This window comes from Ovis aries, chromosome 2 (genome assembly GCF_016772045.2).
Source record: "Ovis aries strain OAR_USU_Benz2616 breed Rambouillet chromosome 2, ARS-UI_Ramb_v3.0, whole genome shotgun sequence".
Taxonomy (NCBI): Eukaryota; Metazoa; Chordata; class Mammalia; order Artiodactyla; family Bovidae; genus Ovis; species Ovis aries.
The window spans coordinates 41,361,582-41,385,680 of record NC_056055.1 but is presented as its reverse complement, the minus strand read 5'-3'; the positions used below and the strand labels follow the sequence as shown (position 1 = coordinate 41,385,680).

At 39.1% G+C, this 24,099-nt stretch overlaps 1 protein-coding gene across 2 annotated transcripts in view; it reads left to right on the top strand.

Moving 5' to 3' along the window:
• Positions 1-24,099, top strand: part of ADAM28 (ADAM metallopeptidase domain 28) — a 78,179-nt gene that overhangs the window by 48,398 nt on the left and 5,682 nt on the right. For both annotated transcript variants that reach the window (XM_004005253.6, XM_042243126.2), the window contains 6 exons: positions 5,214-5,409; positions 7,295-7,397; positions 9,827-9,986; positions 10,925-11,005; positions 11,803-11,881; positions 23,623-23,731. In XM_004005253.6, the coding sequence (XP_004005302.4) occupies positions 5,214-5,409; positions 7,295-7,397; positions 9,827-9,986; positions 10,925-11,005; positions 11,803-11,881; positions 23,623-23,731 (728 nt within the window). The remainder of the gene's footprint in view (positions 1-5,213; positions 5,410-7,294; positions 7,398-9,826; positions 9,987-10,924; positions 11,006-11,802; positions 11,882-23,622; positions 23,732-24,099) is intronic.

Here is a 24,099-nt window from a genome sequence, read left to right as displayed (position 1 = left end):
TAAAGGAATAGGACACTCAGGGACCACCAGAAACTGGTGGGAAAATATTTGTCCATCCCAGCAACATAGAAGTGCTTGGGTGAATCTTTTTGTTATTGTTTTTCCTGCAGCAACAAAAATGGCACAGGTTTTGGAGGAGAATGCTCCAGAGTAGGAGGTCAGGACAGGGTAGGTAGCCTTGTGTCAACCAAGAAATTCTTGGACCTACCTGCCACATCTGGTTGGACCCTTGGCTCTGGCTCCGTGAAGGTTATCTGTGACAGGTAGGCTGGCTGGAGCAGGCCACTTCAGTCCTGTTGAACCATCAAGAGGGAAGGCTTGGTGCTTGACCTTGAGGCTCTTGGGTCCCAAGGGCAGAGTGCCACCCAGTGTCCCAATTGATGGCATTTGTAGCAAGCCATTTTAGCAGACTTGTCACAGTTTGGACACTCTTTGGCCCAGTGTACCACCTGTCTACAGTTTAGGCTTGTGCCTTGTGCCTTGTCCTTCAAGGACTCGGAATTTGCCATAGGGCTTCCCTGGAATACAGCCAGCATCTGGGCATGCCTTATTTCTTTCCTTCTTTCCCTTTCCTGGGCCTTGGCCCTCTTCTCCTGTTCTCTGTTATAAAAGGTATTGGTGGCTGTCTGGACCATCTCATCTAAAGAGGCAGCAGGGTCCTGATGCTGTCTGTAGCTGTTGCAACTAGGGGTTTGATGTACACTGGGACAGGAATTTGTCCTTTAAGATCACCTGTTCCTCATAAACGTCTAAGTTGATAAACTTTTGGAGGGCGTCTTTTAGACTTTCCAGAAAGACAGTAGGGTTCTTACTGGACTCCTGAGTTATTGCTGAGACTGGGCAAAGTCCCACAACTAATAGGCTTCCTTCTGTTTCCTTGGGTGGACTTCCTTAGGGGTGAGTCTATCTGAAGCTTATCCTACCCAGTACTGTTGTAACCTGAGAGGCAGGCATACTTGGGTCAGAGTGCAGATCCCCAGGCAGGTTGAGATGTGACAACTTCCTGGAGATTGAATCCCCAGGCAGGTTGAGGCATGGCAACCTCCTGAGAATTGGGTCCCTGGGCAGGTCAAGCCATGTAGACCTCCTGGTACCCCTGGACTTGTGGATCCTCAAGCAGGTTGAGGCATGACAACCTCCCAAGGACCAGATTCCTAGGCAGCTTGAGGCAGGTTTACCTCCTGGGATACCCAAGCTGGAACTGGGCATTCCCAATGACTCTAGTGTGACTAGTGGTGGGTAGGATTAAGGGGTTGTAATCTTAACTCATTGCTGGTTTGTCCACCACAGATGGGAATAGATACTATGATGTAAAGCAATCTAAGCCTGTGTCCTGGGACGGGGAATCTGAGGAAATAGCCATAAACCTTATCCTCTTATTTCTCTGATGAAATGTAAGTCACTGATTTCCTCCCTTAGTCTTCCAGAGCAGTTTAGGGTATTTCCAATGGTAAACATTTCATTGTCACTTTAGGTAATAACAGAAGTAATGACAAAGGAGCAGGTTATCTGGTCTTGTTAGGGGCTTTAAGAGTATTCTAATAACAAGCTGGGTGGAGCGATGTTGCATACAGTAGGGGCAGGTTTAATGTTGTAGGAGTTAGTACGTGGCTTAAGGACAAAATGATAAGAGGCAACAGATCAGATGTTCCATAAAATGGAGTGGAGATTTGATCCAGGGGTATGTTTGTAGCTTTAGGAGAAGGGTGGTAAGGGTTTGGGCCCAAACAATCTTCAGGGTTAACTCCCAAAGCGGCAAACATTGTCCCTGGAAGCCCAGTTGCCCTTGAAGGGATGCCACCAACAGATTAACTTCTAGCAGGCATTGTGGGCCTGTCACCCATCTTAGCAGGTTCACTGAGAGGTGCTGTTGGATCTGTTGTGGGAAACATGGAAGATGAAGGTGTGAATCTCTAGAGAGATTGGATATTATACAGTATTTCTCTCCCAAGAGCTAGCTATTTTCTGGTTGTCCTGCCAGAAGATTGTAGAGGCAACACTATGAGCCTGGACAGGGCTCATGAAAAGAGCATGAAACAGGACTGAAGCAGGCAGGGCACAACTTTTGAAAGACTGATATAGCCCAAGGGCATAACATAAACCAATTAAAATCAAATGGGTCCAAGATGCAGACAAGTCAAATTCAACTAAAAGCCTTCAATCTGCAAGCTAAATGACACATCTGGAGGCAACATGATGGTTCTAAGGCACTATCAAAAGATCAAGGAGTGTTTCCCCAAATGTTGGAATGATCCTCCCACTCATTAGCATATGAAATCACCCAACCCATAAAAACTAACCACACCACATTTCATGGCCACTGTATATACCCTCTGTGTTGGCACACACTCTGGACTGTGCTTCCCTGTGAATTCAAACAAATCTACCTCTTACTTATCGCTGTGTCTCTCACCAAACTGTTTTGCAATGAGAGATTAAGAACCTGAGCTTCATTAGGTGCTAAAACCAGGCACCATGAGTTTTGGCTGGGCTCAAGTCCTGATTGGACACGCCTGAGTGACTAAGCATAGCACAGAGTTTCTGCCACATGGGTTTCAGTCCCAATCTTAGGCAAACAGTTTCAAACACAACTTTCAGAAATGGAAAGATGATAACCTGCCCAGTACTTTGTAAACAGAGGCATAGATGGAGAGAGGAGCTAAAGGATGGGAGAAAAAACAGTGGGAAAAACATGCCAAGGAACCCCTTTCATAACTTGCTGGAAAAACTGCTAAATGCCTGACCTGTGCCCACAATTTTCATTGGCCTGATTCTAGGCACAAAGGAGGTTAAGGGCCAAAGAACCCTCACCCACTTGGGTAACAGCTACTAGGGCACAGCAGATAGTGGAGCCTTCAGGACACACTGAGGAGTAGCCCCTGCCAGAATCCCTAAGTTGTGCCCATGGCCATTCATCTGTTCACAGGGGGTTCGAGGAAATAAGAAACAAGAAACTGTAAAGGAATTAAGATTCTGTTAGCCATATGTCCATCCAGCCATAGGGGCGAGGACCTCCTACCTAAACTGGAGGTCTTCTGGAATCTGAGACTGAGCCTCATGAGCTTTTGTCTAAGTTTGTATTTTCTGTCCCCGTTTCCAGCACACTGGGCTTCTTGTCATTTCCAGTGTGCTGGGTTTCCTTCGCATTCAGCTTCCAGCATGTGAGCTTTCGCCAAGTTGGTCTTCTGCTGTGCTTGGTCTCCGCCTCACTGGAGGTGAGCTGAGGTTGTTTCAGCCAGGTTACATCTGGGTCACGGCACCAGATATGTCAGGGGATTGTGTAATTTTCTTGGTTCTGTCTCACTGCAACAAAGATTTGAAACAGCGGACCAGTGTTACAGTTCAGTTATAGCTCAGCTTTAACTGGCAAGCAAAGGATAGTACACCCTCAAGGCGTGAGGGTGGGCTGACCCCAAAGGAGAGGCCTTAATCCATATTGGCTTCCTCCTCTTATGCGTTTGTTTCCTCCCCACTGAGCCTGCCCTATGAAAACTGAGCTAGCCAAGAAGTGGGTATGTTTTTTCCACCTGAAGGTCTCAATCCAGTCCACGGGTTTTCTTTTGATCCATTTTTGCAGGCTTTCCCCTTTCTTTGTCTTTTAGACACCACCATTTTGGACTCCTTTTTCCTATTCTAACTACCTAACATATCCATAGGATTTTTCATGCAAAACCACTGGAGTGGATTGCCATTTTCCTCCTTCAGGGGATCTTCCTGACCCAGGGATCAAGCCCACAACTTCTGTGTCTCTTGCATTGCACACACACACACACAAGTGGTATTTTTCCTCAAAATATTTGCTGTTTCCTTAGGGTGAGGATATATTTATACATACCTGAAATGAATGAAAATACTATACATGATTAAATGCCAGGTAGATATTATAACGGTATATAACCTTTGGGTATATTACTTTACACATATTTTTTCACTTAATTTTCATAATGGCTTATAAAGTTAAGATTAAACTCACTTGCTAAGGATACACATCTAGCCACTAGCAGAGCCAAGTATGTATCTTTCATATTCAAATTATGTGTCTTTCATATCCAAATTCTGGGTTGTTTTCCTACTACATGTGGAAAAGAGGAGCAATGATCCACATTGAAGGGATCAGAGGAGTTTTCATGCAAAAATTAGGGTTTCAAACTGTTTGGGAAGTAGAGCAGATTTTATATAAACAGAAAGAAAAAAAAATTCCAGATAAGGAAAGAATAAACAGAAGGTAAAGCATGGTTTGTGTGACATCAGATAAGAAAGTTAGTCTGACTGGAGCAGAGGGGCTTTGCAGGGTCTCATAGGCCCCAATGAAAATTTTGATTTTATGCTCTCACCAGTGTAAAGATATGAAAAATTTCTTGATGTGAAGTGGTGGTCGTTTAGTCACTGAGTCATATCTGACTCTGCAACCCCATGGACTGTAGCTCGCAAGACCTTTCTGTCCATGAGATTTCTCAGGCAAGAACACTGTAGTGAAAACATACCTAGTTGCTTCAGCTAAGGAAGGAGGTGATTCCAGTATCCACAGGCCTCTTTAGATCTGCCTGAATGGCAGGATTTCTTTGACTAACATTTCTCTGAGCAAATAAGAGCAAGATTTGCAGTAATAGATTTTAATGGAATTAACACAGCAAATGAATGGTTTTGGTTTGTTTCTCCCTCCTAATAAATCATTCCATAAGAAGATGTGAGTGAAAAAGAAATATCTAAAATTACACTAAAAGGAATTCAGGATTAGGAAACTCAATGCCTGGGAAAATCTCAGAGCATGCTGATCTAGGCTTTGAAGCTTATCTTTCCTTATTACAAAAGATTCACTTCACCAGTAAATTTCTGGAGCTGCAGATTTAAATCTCCTTGAAAAACTTGAGAAAGATGCATTTAACAAAGGGAAAGGTAACTTCCTTCTTTGCATCTATAATATTGCTGGGTGTTCTAAAGTATTTTTTCATTATTATTTTTATAGCAGTTGCTCTACAAATTCAGAAGTATTGATTGCTTTAACAACTCAGGGCTTGGCCAAAGTCAGTGGAAGAGACATTATAGGAGATGGTTTTGGCTTATACAATACAAATATAAACTAAAATAGAACAATACCTCTAGGTACATATTGCTAATTAAAGGCCACAGGGAAAATATAATTTGCATCAATTTGAGATATTGTGGTAGGTCAGGTGGAAAAAGTCCATGTCTACATTTTTATTTCCCTACAGTTAAAAAAGGCTGGTGAGGTGTGCAGACCAGCAAAAGATGAGTGTGACCTGCCTGAAATGTGTGATGGCAAATCTACTCTTTGCCCCAGTGATCGATACCAAATCAATGGCTTCCCTTGCCAGGATGGGAAAGGCTACTGCCGGATGGGAACGTGCCCCACCCTGGAGCAGCAGTGCACTGACCTCTGGGGACCAGGTACGAGGACAAGCCCAGTCACTGGCATGTCTGCCTCTCTCTGTGTCCATACACAGGAAAACCGTATCATTCCAAGTGACAGTGTTCCATCACGGCTGAAGTAGCATTCTGTCCCTTTCGTCCTTCCTTTATGGTTTCCTTTACTGTGCAAAAGCTTTTACATTTAATTAGGTTTCATTTGTTTATTTTGCATCTATTTTCATCACTTTAGGAGGTGGGTCAAAAAAGATCTTGTGATTTATGTCAAAGTGTGAACTGCTTATATTTTCCTTTAAGAGTTTTATAGCATCTGGCCTTACATTCAGGTCTTTAACCCATTTTGAGTTTATTTTTGTGCGTGGTGTTAGTAAGTGTTCTAATTTCATTCTTTTACATGTAGCTGTCCAGTTTTCCCAGCACTACTTACTGAAGAGACTGTCTTTTCTCAGTGTATATTCTTGCCTCTTTGATCATAGATTAGGTGACCATAGGCATATGAGTTTATCTCTGGACTTTCTATTCTGTTCCATTGATTAATCTTTTGTTCTGATCTTTTGTTGTGAGTGTATAGGTATGCAAGATTTCTGTGTATTAATTTTGTATCCTGCAACTTTACCAAATACATTGATGAGCTCTAGTAGTTTTCAAATTCATTGAGGAGCTCAAATTCATTGATGAGTAGTTTTCTGGTAGCATCTTTAGGATTTTCTATATAGTATCATGTCATCTGCAAATAGTGACAGTTCTTTGTATTTCTTTCCATTATGGTTTATTACAGGATATTGAATGTAGTTCCCTGAGCTATACGATGGGACCTTATTTCTCAACCATCCCATAATAGTTTGTATCTGCTAGTCCTAGACTCCATAGGCTTTTTATTATTTTTAACTTCATTGCTGTTTTTTCAAAGGCTGGATTCATATTTTCTAGGTCTTCCTTATTGATCTTTAAAGTAGAGGAGAGAGAAGGAGTAGAGGCATGAGAAAAAGAAGGATAGAGGCATTTGACTCAATAGTACTTGATTTGAAGTCTGATTTTTCATCTCTCTTTGTGGCTTTAACCAGTACCACTCTCTGTACCTTTATTAACAAAATGAGAATGCTAATAAGAATGGGTAATATTTATACACCATGTTCTACTGATCAGGCACTCTTCTCAGTGGCTCATATAGATTAACTCATTTAATCTTCTTAATAGTGGACTTCCTTGGTGGTCCAATGGTTAAGACTCTGTCTTCCAATGCAGAGGGTGTGGGTTCAATCCTTGGTAGGGGAACTAAGATCCCACATGACTCCAGGTGTGGTCAAACATTTAAATAAATAAAGTTTGTTTTTTAAAAAAGATATAATCCTAAAAACTTAAAAAAAAATCTCATAATAACATTATGAGGGCATACTATCATAGAGTCATCATTTTTACACAGAGCAAATTGAAAGTTTAAGGCAATTAACCATATCACACAGCTCTTAACCATTGATTGCCCATCTGATGAAGATTGCATGAGAAATTAAACTTGTGATGCACATTACTTCCTGGCAGACTAGAAGTCTGACTAAGCATAGGGTGTACCTGTCACATGTGTACCCTCCAACAGGACAGCATTCCAGTGTCTGCCTGTGGGCTGCTGCTAGGATAACTATGGCTCTTCTAGCTAAGTCTTCAGTCTTACAGGTATTTCCAAATATTTAGATAGCCATCATTCAAAAATAGGCCATCCAAAAAAAATTTTTTAACTCCAGACATTTCTCTTGATATCATATCAAAGTAAACCGTGTTTCCAAGAAGAGGTATGATGCTAAAATCGTGTTCTTCATGCTGGCTTTCTGTTTCATGAATCCTTTGTAGCACTGAACTACTTACCTCTCTTCTTTCCATCTATGACCTGACTGACCTTGTTTGATCCCAGGAGCCCAGGTTGCAGATAAGTCATGTTTTAGACACAATGAAGTTGGGTCAACTCATGGATACTGTCGAAAAGTGAACAACACACACATTCCCTGTAAAGCAGAGTAAGTGGCCTTGCTATTTGAACTTCCTGCTCATTTTCACACATGCTGATTTATCTCATTTAAAGAGAAAGTAATTTGGACATCATTTATTTGATAAACATTCATTGAGTGACTATTACTTGCTTTATTTTAGGCTAGGCAATGAGTTAAAAAGGTAAATAGGGAATGATTCCCATTTTTCAATCTCTTATAATGCATGCTTCAAAGGACACCAAGTATAGCTGCTGTTAAATAGAATGAATGTTTGAGAAGGAACATACGAGAGTAAATGGGCCTTGTTGGAAATGTGTACACTTATTCTCCAGTATGCTTCAGATGCTTTTCCATCTACTGCATTTCATGATGATTCTATGGTAGAAATACGTATCTTCTCAGAGGGATAAGCAACACAATGATTGTACAGTTGTTTTTTTTTTTTTTTAACTTACCATGGCATTCCATAAAGAAAAAAATACAGTAAGGGAAAAGATTGACAACTGACCTAAAGAATTTGTTTTCCATAAAAAAATTGATAGTCTTAAAAAAGAAAAGATAAACACTGTAATCAATGAACTTGAGATTTTTCTACATATTTCCCTTGGATTCTACAGTTCTAAGATGATTTTTAAAAATTAAATGATAATAGGTGAAATACCTGTTCCAAACTTTGCATGTGCAAACTAATGTGTAACAAGACACTGAATGAAAAAGATCAGCATTTCTCCAAGTTTTTTTCTGTTGAAATAACACTAATTTTTCTCAATGATAGTTATTACCAAACAAACTATTTTGGACAGAAGATCATCTTTTGGGGAGTCTGAGCCTCAAAGATGGTCATGCCTTATGGGCTCTCCTTTATAGGAAATCAGGGGAGAATATATTAATAAAAGTCTATATGTGTGTGGGAGTAGGGTGAGTGGGTAGCAATATTTAGTATGAGAAGTTATGATAGGGGAAAAAGGCTAGGGTAATTCCATCTTTCCTCTGTAAAGTGTACACACACCCTTGTCCTATATAAATGCTTGTGTGAATACTGGATAATTTCTGCAACCAAACGCATAAGCATTTCATTTCTTCCCACAGACTGGCCTTCTGATCACTTCTTAATAATTTTTGCTTGTAGTGAGAAGTAAGCCTGAAATTCCCTAGGTCCTAGAGCCTTCCTAGGGCTTCCTTGGTGGCTCAGAGGATAGAAAGTCTGCCTGTGATGCAGGAGACCTGGGCTGAGTCTCTGGGTTGGGAAGATCCCCTGGAGAAGGAAATGGCAACCCACTCCAGTATTCTTGCCTGGAAAATTCCACGGATAGACAAAGTTGGTAGGCTACAGTCCATGGGGTCGCAGAGTCAGATACAACTGAGCAACTTTGACCTTTTTAGAGCCTTCCTCTTAAAGCTCTACCTAAATGATTCAAGAAAAATACCATCTGAAGTCTGGAAAGAATGCAGGCCTTTCTCTGCTCCTCAGTGGTATTTTTTCTAAAAGCCACCAGAGTAATCAGAAGAATCTGATTCTAACACTCTCAGAAGACTTTTTTCACAACTTTCCTCTAAATTTTACATAAAAGCAATTGATTCCAATATTGTTGACATTGACTTTCTTCCCCTTGCTAGTGAATGCAAGGCGTTAGTGATCCCCTGGCAGTTTTATCTGAATTTGCAGGAGTTCTTTCAGGAACCTACATGATGCCTTGGAATGCCATCCAAGGCTCAGCCTTATACTGATACAACTATAGTCAAGAGAATTATTCTGCTGCAATTCATGAAATAAATAACCTTACCTGAAACAAGACAGAAACTGACTTCCTAGGTGCGCTCCTTGATGTTAAGAACTGATGTTGAAGCTAAAGCTCCAATACTTTGGTCACCTGATGCAAAGAACTGACTCACTGGAAAAGACCCGGATGCTGGAAAAGATGGAAGGCAAAAGGGAAAGGGGAAGCAGAGGGTGAGATGGTTAAAGAGAATCACCAACTCAGTAGACATGAATTTGAGTAAACTGTGGGAGATAGTGAAGGAGAGGGAAGCCTAGCGTGCTGCAGTCCATGGGGTCCTGAAGAGTCAGACACAACTTAGTGACTAAGCATCAACAACAACACATACCCTCACATGAGGCCACCTTCAAGAACCTGAAGTTAAGGTTCTGCATCCTTCCCACTGGCCAGAATTTAGGTTACTGGCCAAAATTAGGGAATCTGGGAGACAAGGGTTTTGTTGTTGTTGTTTGTTTGTTTGTTTTTTCAGCAACACCAGGCCTTGCAAACCGTTGAATATGGTGGTTCTATTACTTAAGAATAAGGGGAAAACTGGTATAAAGGAGAACTAGGAGTCTCTGCCTTAGGGAAAAATACCATTAGTTAAATATTGATAGTCCAGGAGGTGATTTATATTTGTATAAAACTGCAGTTTGGATCCTGGTGTTTCAACTGCAGCAAATTTTGGCTTTTCCTCAGAGATGTCATGTGTGGGAAGTTGTTCTGTCATGGTGGCTCAGATTATCTGCCCTGGAAAGGACGGATAGCCACATTCCTGACATGTAAACTATTTGCTCCTGAAGACAGCAGAGAAGAAATTGGCATGGTAATCAGTGGAACCAAATGTGGAGATAAGAAGGTGAGTTGAAATTGCGGCTTTTACTCAGAATGTTCTTTCTGTTTGTTTTTTGTTTTGTTTATTGTCTTCTCAGGGCCTCCCTGTGTTTCATGGAGCACAATTTTCAAAGCAATGTTTATGCCATTCATGTATGCATGAGTGTGTTCTTCCCTTCAGTGTGATTTAATGAGTACCTATTATGTGCTTAGCACTAGGATGTTAAATTTGGGCAAGTTTTACTGCCCCTAAATTGGTAGGTTCTCAGCAAATGATAGCCACTGATAATAATAAATATAATCATAACAATACTACTTATTTTTACACAAATTTTTATTTTAATCTTAAAGATGATATGATATTAACATGTTTTCCATGTTAATTTTGCTTGGAATCAGTACCTTGTATCATGTGCAATGCTTAGCTCAGTGCTAACTATCAGTCTACAGAGCTGAACTAAAGAGGTGGATTAAGGGAATAATCCATGAGGAATGAAGTAAGGAAATTTTCTTTGGAGAGGACTTCCTAAATATTTTATTACAAAAATTACCTAGATTCCATCTTCCTATTTTCAAAAGGATGCTGTGATTTCTCGAATAAAAAGTAAGTTTGATGACAATGCGTGCATGCATGCTTAGTTGCTTCTGTCTTTTCTGATTCTTTGTGACCCTGTGGACTGTAGCCTGCCAGGCTCCTCTGTCCATGGGATTTCCCAGGTAAGAATACTGGAGTGGATTGCCATTTCCTCATCTAGGGGATCTTCCAGATCAAGGGACTGAACACATATCTCTTTCATCTCCTGCATTGCAGGCAGATTCTTTATCCACTGAGCCACCTGGGAAGCTCTTGATAGCATTAATAGTAGCTAAAAATATAAGATTAACTCCTGAAGAGTCAACAGTTTGCATAAGTGATATCTTTGGACATTCATGTCAGTTTTGTGTTTTTCACATCACTTTCAGGTTTGCATTAATGCAGAATGCGTGGATATGGAAAGAACTTACAAATCAGCAAATTGCTCCTCTAAGTGCAAAGGACACACTGTAAGTAAGTCTTGACAGTGTTTTCCAAAGCTTGCTGAATCTTATGTCATTTTAGGTCAGACAGTTTGGGTGATGTTAATGTAGTGTTTCAGTGTTGAATGATTAAAACAATTAAGTTTATCTAACTCTTTAGTACTTTGATTCAATGAAAACTTCCTTCAAAGAACCTGATACTGAAATTCCTGGTTTTTTTTAACTTTTTATTTTGTTTTGGCGTATAGCCAATTAAACAAATGATGTTGTGATAGTTTCAGGCGAATATCAAAGGGACTTGGTCACACACACACACATATCCATTCTCTTCGAAACTCCCCTCCCATCCAGCCTGCCGCATAACACTGAGCAGAGTTTCCTATGCTGTAAGTAGGTCTTTGTTGGTTACCCATTTTGAATATAGCAAGGTATACATTTCCATCCCAAACTCCCTAACTATCCCTTCCCCCCAAAAACCATAATTTCATTCTCTTAAGTCTGTGAGTCTCTTTCTGTTAAGTTCATTTTTATCAGTTCTTTTAGATTCCACATATAAGTCTGTCATATGATATTTCTCCTTCTCTGCCTGACTTACTTCACTCAGGATGACATTTCTCTAAGTTCATCTATGTTGCTGCAGATGGCATTATGAAATTCCTATTATTGATGCTTAAATTATGTAGGTAGTTGAAAGGCTGCAGAGCAGGGGGTTATTCTTTTGTTTTGTTTCATTTTTTTTTGATATGTACTTAATTATGGATGAATAAGCCCTTGTGTTGAGCATTAGTTCAGTGAGAAAACTAACAGAACCGTTGCTCCTCTAGGTGTGTGACCACGAGCTCCAGTGTCAGTGTAAAGAAGGATGGGCCCCTCCTGACTGCTCTAGTTCTTCCACGGTCTTCAGTACGTAACATTACATGTCTAACTTGAGAAAATTGCTCACCTCTTCCAAGTATTTCTTTCCTATTATGCAAGATTCCATGCCTTTTTCTCTTTCTTCTTGGAATTCCTATTCTGTAGGTAGTAAATCCACGATATTAATCTCCAAAGTTTCTCATCCAAGTTTTAAATCATATTTCCCACCCTCTTATGTTTTTATATTTTACCAAAACAATTCTTGAAATTTTATATTTGTCATTTCATTCTAATTTTCTGAGTTTTCTTGCTTTACGATTGTCCCATTTTCCTAACAGCCTTGACTGAAGGTATACTAGGTATAATATCCTCATAAAACTCTCTAAGAATATGACTTATTATTTTTGCAGGTTCAGTCTCTTCTCCAGATTACCTCTATTTCTTCTGAGTTGATTTTTTTTTTTTTTCACCCTCTCTTCTCTTATATTGCACTGTGCTATTTTTCTTCAGGATATATGATCCTTCATTGAATGTGGGATTAGGTTGACTTGAATTAGCTCACAGGGGTTTTCTTGGCATGTGTGCATGCTTGTTGGACCTTACCTCTCCTGACTGGAGATCTGCCTGAGAGCTCTATCCGTAGGCAGATCTTCCTATAGACCTCAGACCTTCATTGCGGAAACAGCCAGAGAGCCTCACCTCCAGTTGCCATGGTGATGAATACCTTGCCCTGAGGACAGAGCTCTTCATTACATTTACTTTAGAAACAGCTGCTCCTCCTCAGGACCTCTTCCTATTGCTTTACAACCTTTAAGCGATTTGGCATAAATAGAATTGTTATATTTTAGCAACTCTTGTGGGTCAGTAGTGATAACGCATTGAAATTTTCATTTAAATTATTTTTATAGCTAGTAATAATGATAGAATCCTTTCTTAATTTTTTTGGCCATTGGTATTTTCTCTTTTATGAAATATTTGTTCATGCCATTTTGTGTATTTTTCTTTTGGGTATCTCCCTGACCCCCTATTAACTTAAGTTTTAATATATTTGATATAAGCTATTTTTCAGTTATATGTGCTGCAAATAGCTCCATTCATTCTGTGTTTTCTCACTCTTTGTGATGTCATGTGATTAAAGAAGATTTTAATTGTAATGTAGTCAATTTGTTTATCATTTCCTTGATGATTAGTTTTCCTTTTTGTGTCCTTTTTAAGGAATTTTTTTCTATCCTAAAGTAATGAATGTATATCCATATATGATCTTCCAAAAAGGATTATTTTATTGCTTTTTCAAATTTAAATCTATAATGTATTTGGAATTATTCTGTGTATGATGCAAGTGTTCAATTTCACTTTTATCCCAGATAGATACTCAATTGTCACACCATCATTTATGTAATAGATCTGTGTTGTCCTAAATCATTTCAGTAGTGTCCAACTCTTTGTGATCCCATGGACTGTAACCCACCAGGCTTCTTTGTCCATAGGATTCTCCAGGCAAGAATACTGGGGTGGGTTGCCATGCCTTTCTCCAGAGGATCTTCCTGACCCAGGGATCAATCCCTTGTCTCTTGTGTCTCCTGAACTGGCAAGTGGGTTCTTTACCACTAGCACCGCCTGGGAAGCCCGTGTAATATATGCTTCCTTAATGCTTTATAGTACCAATTTTCCAATAAAAGCATATGTGTCTGCATGTGTGTCTCTCTGAGATATTTCTACTTTTCTGGGGGTTCTATTTGACTATCCATATGCCAGCATAAGGCCTTCATAGGTGACTCAGTGATAAAGACTCCTCCTGCCATTTCAGGAGATGTGAGTTCAGTCCCTGGATTAGGAGGAAATTTCCTCTTCCAGAAGGAGGAAATGACAACTCACTCCAGTATTCTTGCCTGGAGAATCCCAGGGACAGAGGAGCCTGGAAGGCTACAGTCCATGGGGTCACAAAGAGTCTGACACGACTGACCACACACATGCCAGTATAATATTCTTTTTATCATTGTATCTTTAAAATAAGTTTGTTATCTTAGAGGCAGTCCTTTAATTTTGTTCTTCAAGAATGTGTTGGCTATTAGCTTTTGTACTTCCACATATATTTTACAGTCAGATTTTTAAGTTACACACACAATTCCTGTTGGAATTTAAAGTTACTCTAAACTGTGTCTATAGATTCGCTTGGGGAAGAATAAGCATATATAAAATATTGAATTCCAAACTCAGTACATGAAATAAGTATCCATTTACTTAGCGTTCTCTAATTTTGCCAAATAATATTCAATGATTTTCACCATAGAATTTTTATATATAATATATATTAATTGGATTTATTAATTGCACTCATCTCACACGCTAGTAAATAAATGCTCAAAATTCTCCAAGCCAGGCTTCAGCAATACATGAACCGTGAACTTCCAGTTGTTCAAGCTAGATTTAGGAAAGGCAGAGGAACCAGAGATCAAATTGCCAACATCCACTGGATCATCGAAAAAGCAAGAGAGTACCAGAAAAACATCTATTTATTTCTGCTTTATTGACTATGCCAAAGCCATTGACTGTGTGGATCACAATAAACTGTGGAAAATTCTGAAAGTATGGGAATACCAGACCACCTGACCTACCTCTTGAGAAACCTATATGCAGGTCAGGAAGCAACAGTTAGAACTGGACATGGAACAACAGACTGGTTCCAAATAGGAAAAGGAGTATGTCAAGGCTGTATATTGTCACCTTGCTTATTTAACTTATATGCAGAGTACATCAGAGAAGGCAATGGCACCCCACTCCAGTACTCTCGCCTGAAAAATCCCATGGATGGAGAAGCCTGGTAGGCTGCAGCCCATGGGGTCATGAAGAGTCAGACACGACTGAGCGACTGAACTGAACTGAACTGAGAATACAGAACTTCAACTAATTTTTGTATATTTGTTTTTATATGAAGCACCTCTGCTAACCTGTCAATAATTCTAGTAACTTATGAATTCTTTTATATTTTCTACATATTCAATCATACTGTTTGAGAAAAATGACAGTTTTGCTACTTCCTCTCTAACAGTCACAATTTTAATTTCTTGTACTTTTTTTCAACATTGTGCAATGTTGAACAGAAGTAGCAAGAGATAGCAAGCCTCTTTACTTCTTTCCCAATCTTAGGAAAGACTTTCAGTATTTTGCCCTGTTATCTAAAGGTATTCTTTCATATTAGATCCTCTTCATCTGACTAAGAAAATTCACTTCTATTTCTAGTTTGCTAAGAATCGTATCAAGCACTTTTTATGTATTGGTTAAGATTTTTAACTCTTTACTTCGTTGGTATTGCAAAGTAAATTGCTTGATACTTGAACATTTATCTAACTTTGCATTCCTTGCATAAACCCAACATGGAAATATTTAATAGCTTTTATAGATACACTGGAGCCACGAAGAAAAACCCCACATCCAAGGTGAGAGAAACCCAAGTAAGACCGTAGGTGTTGCAAGAGGGTATCAGAGGGCAGTGACACTGAAACCATAATCACAGGAAACCAGTCAATCTAATCACACGGACCACAGCCTTGTCTAACTCAATGAAACTAAGCCATGTCGTGTGGGGTCACCCAAGATGAGCAGGTCATGGTGGAGAGGTCTGATAGAATGTGGTCCACTGGAGAAGGGAATGGCAAGCCACTTAGGTATTCTTGCCTTGAGAATCCCATGAACAGTATGAAAAGGCAAAATGACAGAATACTGAAAGAGAACTGCTAGGTTGGTAGGTGCCCAATATGCTACTGGAGATCAGTGGAGAAATAACTCCAGAAAGAATGGAGGGATGGAGCCAAAGCAAAAACAATACCCAGTTGTGGATGTGACTGGTGATAGAAGCAAGATCCGATGCTGTAAAGAGCAACATTGCATAGGAACCTGGAATGTCAGGTCCATGAATCAAGGCAAATTGGAAGTGGTCAAACAGGAGATGGCAGGAGTGAACATTGACATTCTAGGAATCAGCAAACTAAAATGGACTGGAATTGGTGAATTTAACTCCGAAGACCATTATATCTACTACTGTGGGCAGGAATCCCTTAGAAGAAATGGAGTAGCCATCATGGTCAGCAAAAGAGTCCAAAATGCAATACTTGAATGCAATCTCAAAAATGACAGAATGATCTCTGTTCATTTCCAAGGCAAACCATTCAATATCACAGTTATCCAAGTCTATGCCCAAGCAGTAACTCTGAAGAACTGAAGTTGAACGGTTCTATGAAGACCTACAAGACATTTTAGATCTAACACCCAAAAAAGATGTCCTTTTCATTATAAGGGACTGGAATGCAAAAGTAGGAAGTCAAGAAATACCTGGAATAATGGGCAAATTTGGCCTTGGAATACGGAATGAAGCAGGGCAAAGACTAATAGAGTTTTGCCAAGAGAACGCACTGGTCATAGTAAACACCCTCTTCCAACAACACAAGAGAAGGCTCTACACATGGACATCACCAGATGGTCAACACTAAAATCGGATTGATTATATTCTTTGCAGCCAAAGATGGAGAAGCTCTAGACAGTCAGCAAAAACAAGACCAGGACCTGACTGTGGCTCAGATCATGAACTCCTTATTGCCAAATTCAGACCGAAATTGAAGAAAGTAGGGAAAACCACTAGACCATTCAGGTATGACCTCAATCAAATCCCTTATGATTATACAGTGGAAGTGAGAAATAGATTTAAAGGACTAGATCTGATAGATAGAGTGCCTGATGAACTATGGACGGAAGTTCATGACATTGTACAGGAGACAGGGATCAAGACCATCCCCATGGAAAAGAAATGCAGAAAAGCAAAGTGGCTGTCTGTGGAGGCCTTACAAATAGCTGTGAAAAGAAGAGAAGTGAAAAGCAAAGGAGAAAAGGAAAGATATAAGCATCTGAATGCAGCGTTCCAAAGAATAGCAAGAAGAGATAAGAAAGCCTTCCTCACAAATCAGTGCAAAGAAATAGAGGAAAACAACAGAATGGGAAAGACTAGAGATCTCTTCAAGAAAATTAGAGACACCAAGGGAACATTTCATGCAAAGATGGGCTCGATAAAGGACAGAAATGGTATGGACCTAACAGAAGCAAAAGATATTAAGAAGAGGTGGCAAGAATACAGAGAAGAACTGTACAAAAAAGAGCTTCACGACCCAGATAATCACAATGGTGTGATCACTCATCTAGAGCCAGACATCCTGGAATGTGAAGTCAAGTGGGCCTTAGAAACCATCGCTATGAACAAAGTTAGTGGAGGTGATGGAATTCCAGTGGAGCTATTTCAAATCCTGAAAGATGATGCTGTGAAAGTGCTGCACTCAATATGCCATCAAAGTTGGAAAACTCAGCAGTGGCCACAGGACTGGAAAAGGTCAGTTTTCATTCCAATCCCAAAGAAAGACAATGCCAAAGAATGCTCAAACTACCTCACAATTGCACTCATCTCACACGCTAGTAAAGTAATGCTCAAAATTTTCCAAGCCAGACTTCAGCAATACGTGAACCGTGAACTTCCAGATGTTCAAGCTGGTTTTAGAAAAGGCAGAGGAACCAGAGATCAAATTGCCAACATCCAGTGGATCATCAAAAAAGCAAGAGAGTTCCAGATAAACATCTGTTTCTGCTTTATCGACTATGCCAAAGCCTTTGACTGTGTGGATCACAATAAACTGTGGAAAATTCTGAAAGAGATGGGAATACCAGACCACCTGACCTACCTCTTGAGAAACCTATATGCAGGTCAGGAGGCAACAATTAGAACTGGACATGGAACAACAGACTGGTCCCAAATAGGAAAAGGAGTACGTGAAGGCTGTGTATTGTCACCCTGCTTATTTAATTCTATGCAGAGTACATCATGAGAAACGCTGGGCTGGAAGAAACACATGCTAGAATCAAGATATCCAGGAGAAATATCAATAACGTCAGATATGCAGATGACACCACTCTTATGGCAGAAAGTGAAGAGGAACTAAAAAGCTTCTTGATGAAAGTGAAAGAGGAAAGTGAAAAAGTTGGCTTAAAGCTCAACCTTCAGAAAACAAAGATCATGGCATCAGGTCCCATCACTTCATGGGAAATAGATGGGGAAACAGTGGAAACAGTGTCAGACTTTATTTTTTGGGGCTCCAAAATCACTGCAGATGGTGATTGCAGCCATTAAATTAAAAGAATCTTACTCCTTGGAAGGAAAGTTATGACCAACCTAGACAGTATATTCAAAAGCAGACTTTGCCAACAAAGGTCCGTCTAGTCAAGGCTATGGTTTTCCAGTAGTCATGTATGGATGTGAGAGCTGGACTGTGAAGAAAGCTGAACGCCAAAGAATTGATGCTTTTGAACAGTGGTGTTGTAGAAGACTCTTGACAGTCTCTTGGACTGCAAGGAGATCCAACCAGTCCATTCTAAAGGAGATCAGTCCTGGGTGTTCTTTGGGAGGAATGATGCTAAAGCTGAAACTCCAGTACTTTGACCACCTCATGCGAAGAGTTGACTCACTGGAAAAGACTCTGATGCTGGGAGGGATTGGGGGCAGGAGGAGAAGGGGACGACAGAAGATGAAATGGCTGAATGGCATCACCGACTCGATGGACATGAGCTTGAGTGAACTCCGGGAGTTGGTGATGGACAGGGAGGCCTGGCGAGCTGCAATTCATGGGGTCGCAAAAAGTCGAACAGACTGAGCGACTGAACTAATCTAAACTGAATAGATACTGATGGGTGATGTCTGCTATTACTTTATGTTCATGGGTGATGCCTATAATTTTCTCATTGTGTCTTTATAAATCTGAGTACAGGATTATGTTAATCATGTTAAGTAAAGTGGAGAGTTCTCATTTATCTAAATTCTCTGGAAAAATTTATATAAGAATGGAAGACTCTCCTTAAACATCTGTTTAGAACTTGTCAGTACCCAAATGGGCCTAGAGTTCTGAGCAATATTTTAATTAAAAATCCAATGTCTTTAGTAGTTATAAGAACCCTCAGGTTTTTAATATCTTCTTATACAAGTTTTAGTATATTTTACTAGACATTTTCCTCGTTCACTTGAATTTCAATGTTTTGGTTTAAAATTCCTCATAATACTTACTTATCTTTTCAATATCTATAGGATCTGTAGCATGCTTTTTAATCTTTTTTTGTATTATCCTAACAAAATTTTAAAACTTTAATTATTCTTTATGGTTTGTTTTTCTTTTTCAAACTTTTTTTTTTTTGCTATTTCAATGTCTGCTTTATACAATTCCCTTTCCTAAAATTTATTTCATCTTAAAATTCTTGAAAGAAATCTTTGCCTCTTTAGTTTTCAGTTTGTAGCCCATATGGTAACTGATATTTTCATTATCATTTGCCTTAAATTATTTTCAATTTTCCATTTGCTTTCTTCTTTGCCCTTGAAATGTTTAGTTGTATATTTCTTAATGTATATGCATATACAGATTATCTAGCTATTGTTAACATTATATGCAGCATAATTCCATAGAGATCAGAAAATCTATAGTGTTGAGAATGTGTTGAAATTTATTTACACTTTCTATGACTCAGCATATGCCCATATTGTAGGTGTTCTGCCTGTGCACAAAAAAAAATGTATTATGCAGTTATGTGCAGTATTTTCCATGTTTTTTAATCCATGTTTGTTAGTTGTGTGTAATATATTAATCCTTACTGATATCTTGTTTGTTTGTTGTACCAATTACAGAGCCACAAGTGTTAAAATCCCCACTGTAATTATGAACTTGGCTATCACTTCTGGTTCTATTCAGTTCAGTTCAGTCCAGTCACTCAGTCATGTCCAATTTTTGTGACCCCATGGACTGAAGTCTTCTCTGTTTATCACCAACTCTCAGAGCTTGCTCAAACTCATGTCCATCGAGTTGGTGATGCCATCCAACCATCTCACCCTCTGTTGTCCCCTTCTCCTCCTGCCTTCAATCTTTCCCAGCATCAGAATCTTTTCCAATGAGTCAGCTCTTTGCATCAAGTGGCCAAAGTATTGGAGCTTCAGCTTCAGCATCAGTCCTTTCAATGAATATTCAGGACTCATTTGCTTTAGGATTGACTGGTTGGATCTCCTTTCAGCTCAAGGAACTCTCAAGAGTCTTCTCTAGCACCGCAGTTCAAAAGCATCAGTTCTTCAACACTCCACTTTCTTTACGGTCCGAGTCTCACATTCATACATGACTACTGGAACAATCACAGCTTTGACTAGACAGACGTTTGTCAGTAAATTAATGTCTTTGCTTTTTAGTATGCTATCTAGGTTTGTCATAGCTTTATTCCAAAGAGAAAGCATCTTTTAAGTTCATGGCTACAGTCACCATCTGCAGTGATTTTGCAGCCCAAGAAAATTCTGGGTCTATTAATGCCCATATATTTTGAGACCTTGATATCCACTACAAAAAGACTTAGAATTGTATGTCTTCCCAGTGAATTAACACTCTTGTCATTATGAAATGCTTGTGTGTATCTCTAGTTTTCTTGCCTTTTAAAGTCTACAGACCATGGAGAAAAATGTAGCTGTACCATATTTATTTTGGTCTCACTTTTTTCTTACTTTTATTTTCATCCTTTCTGAAACCTCATGTTTTACATCTGCCTCTCATTTTAAAAATACAAATATATTTAAAATTTTCAATGTATGGCAAAACCAATACAGTATTGTAAAGTAAAATATAGTAAAAATTAAAATTAAAAAAAATTTAGATTGATAATAATTTTTTAAAAATCTGGTCCATTTAAATTAAATGTAATTACTGATATACTTGGGTGTATTCTTCCAGTCTGGTCTCTTCCTTTTTCTCTTCTTTCTTATCTTATGGGCGTCATAAGGATTTTAATCACTCCAGTTTTCTTTTTATTAATTTGGAAATTATGCATTTATTTTGTATTCTTTTAGTGGCCATCATAAAAATTTCCAGTTTATTTCTTTTAATATAGACTTTACTTTTTAGAGCTGATTTTAACTCCACAGGAAAACTGAGTAGAAAGTACAAAGGTTTCCCATGTATTCTGCCCCAAACGTGCACAGTCATCCCCACCACTAACATCCCCCACCAGAGTGCAATGTTTGTTATAGTTAATGAACCTACATGGAGGCATGATTATCACCCAAAGTCTACAGTTTACATTAAGGTTCAGTCTTGGTTTATTTACTCTTCATTCTTTTGTGCATTTCTGGGCTTTCATCCAGAATCATTTTCCTTTCTGTCTTTCTGGGTTCCTGCTCTCTCACTCCAAACTAATTTTCTCTCACTCCAGAGTAATTTCCCCCTATTCTTTAGCACTTCTGTGTTTTTAGGAAGCTTTTTTTTTTTTTTTTAAGTTCAATTTGCTGTTTTTAGTGAGAGGGCTGGTTCAAATTTCCTAGACCTATGTTTCCAGAAATAGAAAAGACAGTGTTTTCTGTTCAGACACTGCCATCTTCAACTGTAAAGCTGCTTCCTGTTTTAATACTCTCCATCTGTCACGCCCCAGCTTTATACCTAGACCACAACCTTTCAAATTATGGGTGTCTGTGAAGTACTGCTGAGTTTGTCTTTATTTCCTCTGGACTATGTCACTCTTTTGAAATTAGCTACAGTGTTGTTAGTGCAAGTACACTAAAAAAGTTCTGAACATATCTATACTATTTCTAACACAAATACCTTATAATTGCATTTCCTTTGGTTTTTTGGATAGAAATTTTTATGGAGGGTAGAGAGTACTCAGTATTTAAACAATTATTATCTTACCTAGAATTCTACTTCTGAGGTCTCTACCTTTCTGCATGCATGTGTGTTCACGTTTGTGAGCTTTTCTTGCATTTATGCCAAAAAAGTATTCTTATTATTGATTTAGTGATCTCTGTAATAAGAGAGCAGTCAGTAGCTGTTGGCATTGCTCTTCAAACTTGTACCCCCGGTCTTTGTGGTTTCAGATTATTATGAGAAATTAATATATGAGATAACAGAAGATTAAAGTTGCACTCATTAACTAGGCTGTAGATAAAATAGAAAACATCTTCAGTTCATTCAGTCACTCAGTCGTGTCCAACTCTTTGTGACCCCATGAATTGCAGTACGCCAGGCCTCCCTATCCATCATCAGCTCCCGGAGTTCACCAAAATCCACGTCTATCGAGTCAGTGATGCCATCCAGCCATCTCATCCTCGGTCGTCCCCTTCTCCTCCTGCCCTCAATCCCTCCCAGCATCGGAGTCTTTTCCAATGAGTCAACTCTTCGCATGGGGTGGCCAAAGTACTGGAGTTTCAGCTTCAGCATCATTCCTTCCAAAGAACACCCGGGGCTGATCTCTTTTAGGATGGACTGGTTGGATCTCCTTGCAGTCCAAGGGACTCTCAAGAGTCTTCTCCAACACCATAGTTCAAAAGCATCAATTCTTCAGCACTCAGCTTTCTTCACAGTCCAGCTCTCACATCCATACATGACCACTGGATAAACCATAGCCTTGACTAGAGAGACCTTTGTTGGCAAAGTAATGTCTCTGCTTTTGAATATGCTATCTAGGTTGGTCATAACTTTCCTTCCAAGGAGTAAGCATCTTTTAATTTCATGGCTGCAGTCACCATCTGCAGTGATTTTGGAGCCCCCAAAAATAAAATCAGCCACTGTTTCCCCATCTATTTCCCATGAAGTGATCTTATAACCCCCCCAAATATAATTCTAATATAGAGTAAACATCAATAGAACACTCACTTATGTCCCATCTATCTATCAGTTATCAAGTATCCATTTGTTCTCTTTTTTATGTCTCAGCTTCTTATTTGCTCCTGAGAGGATAGGATTTCAGGACTTCAGGTTATTTTTACGTGCTTTATTCCAAGGTTGAATTTTAAAAAATGTTTCTTTCCTCTTCTGCCATCCCCCTTACTTCATACACTTTCTGATCTTCCAGCCTTTTGTTTTCGATTTATTCCTTCTAAGCATTCTCAGTTATTTTGATGCTTTACTAATCTCATGTAAAATGTTCTGCATAGATCCTCTTTAGCCCCTTTATCTAAATAACATTATGATAATCATTATCAAGATACATTTTCATTTTACTGGCTATGAGAGATTTTCCAGGGAACACATGTTCTTTGGAAAGAGGATCGATGATGTTTGTGATAAAGAAATCAGGACCATAATAGCCAGGACATGGAAACAACCTAGATGTCCATCAGCAGATGAATGGATAAGAAAGCTGTGGTACATATACACAATGGAGTATTACTCAGCCGTTAAAAAGAATTCATTTGAATCAGTTCTGATGAGATGGATGAAACTGGAGCCGATTATACAGAGTGAAGTAAGCCAGAAAGAAAAACACCAATACAGTATACTAACACATATATATGGAATTTAGGAAGATGGCAATGACGACCCTGTATGCAAGACAGGGAAAGAGACACAGATGTGTATAACGGACTTTTGGACTCAGAGGGAGAGGGAGAGGGTGGGATGATTTGGGAGAATGACATTCTAACATGTATACTATCATGTGAATTGAATCGCCAGTCTATGTCTGACGCAGGATGCAGCATGCTTGGGGCTGGTGCATGGGGATGACCCAGAAAGATGTTATGGGGAGGGAGGTGGGGGGGGGGGTTCATGTTTGGGAATGCATGTAAGAATTAAAGATTTTAAAATTTTAAAAATAAAAAAACTTAAAATTAAAAAAAAATAAAAAAAAATAAGAATAATTAATATTTAATCTCAAAAAAAAAAAAAAAAGAAATCAGGACCAGTGTGATGTGTATTTGTGAACTGATCATAATTTCATGAGGCCCTTGTTCTCTGTTGCAGACTTCTCCATTGTGGTTGGGGTGCTGTTCCCTGTGGCTGTCATATTTGTGGTGGTTGCTATAGTAATCCGATGCCGAAGCTCCAGAGAGAAGCAGAAGTTAGTCCAGAGGTAGGCCCTGCTTTGGGGACAGCTAATTCACTATAAATGTAAGGACCCAAATTATCAAATTTCATCTCATTTTAGTTTGCTTCAAGTACTCAGAAATAACTACAGATACATTTTTCTCAGACCAGATGCTTGGTATTCTGTTTATTGGGGGCATTTTTCACAGGAAGACCGGCTTTTTTTCTTCTGTTTATCACTGTTTATAATTCATAATAAGAAGAACTCTCATTATTAAATATTTTAATGCTCATTATACAAATACAGTCTTTAAAATGTATTGATGACAGCTTTATAGCGAGCACCTTGGTTAGCCCTTTTGCATATATTATGTCATTTAATCTTCATAAGAACATTTAATCTTCACAAGGAAA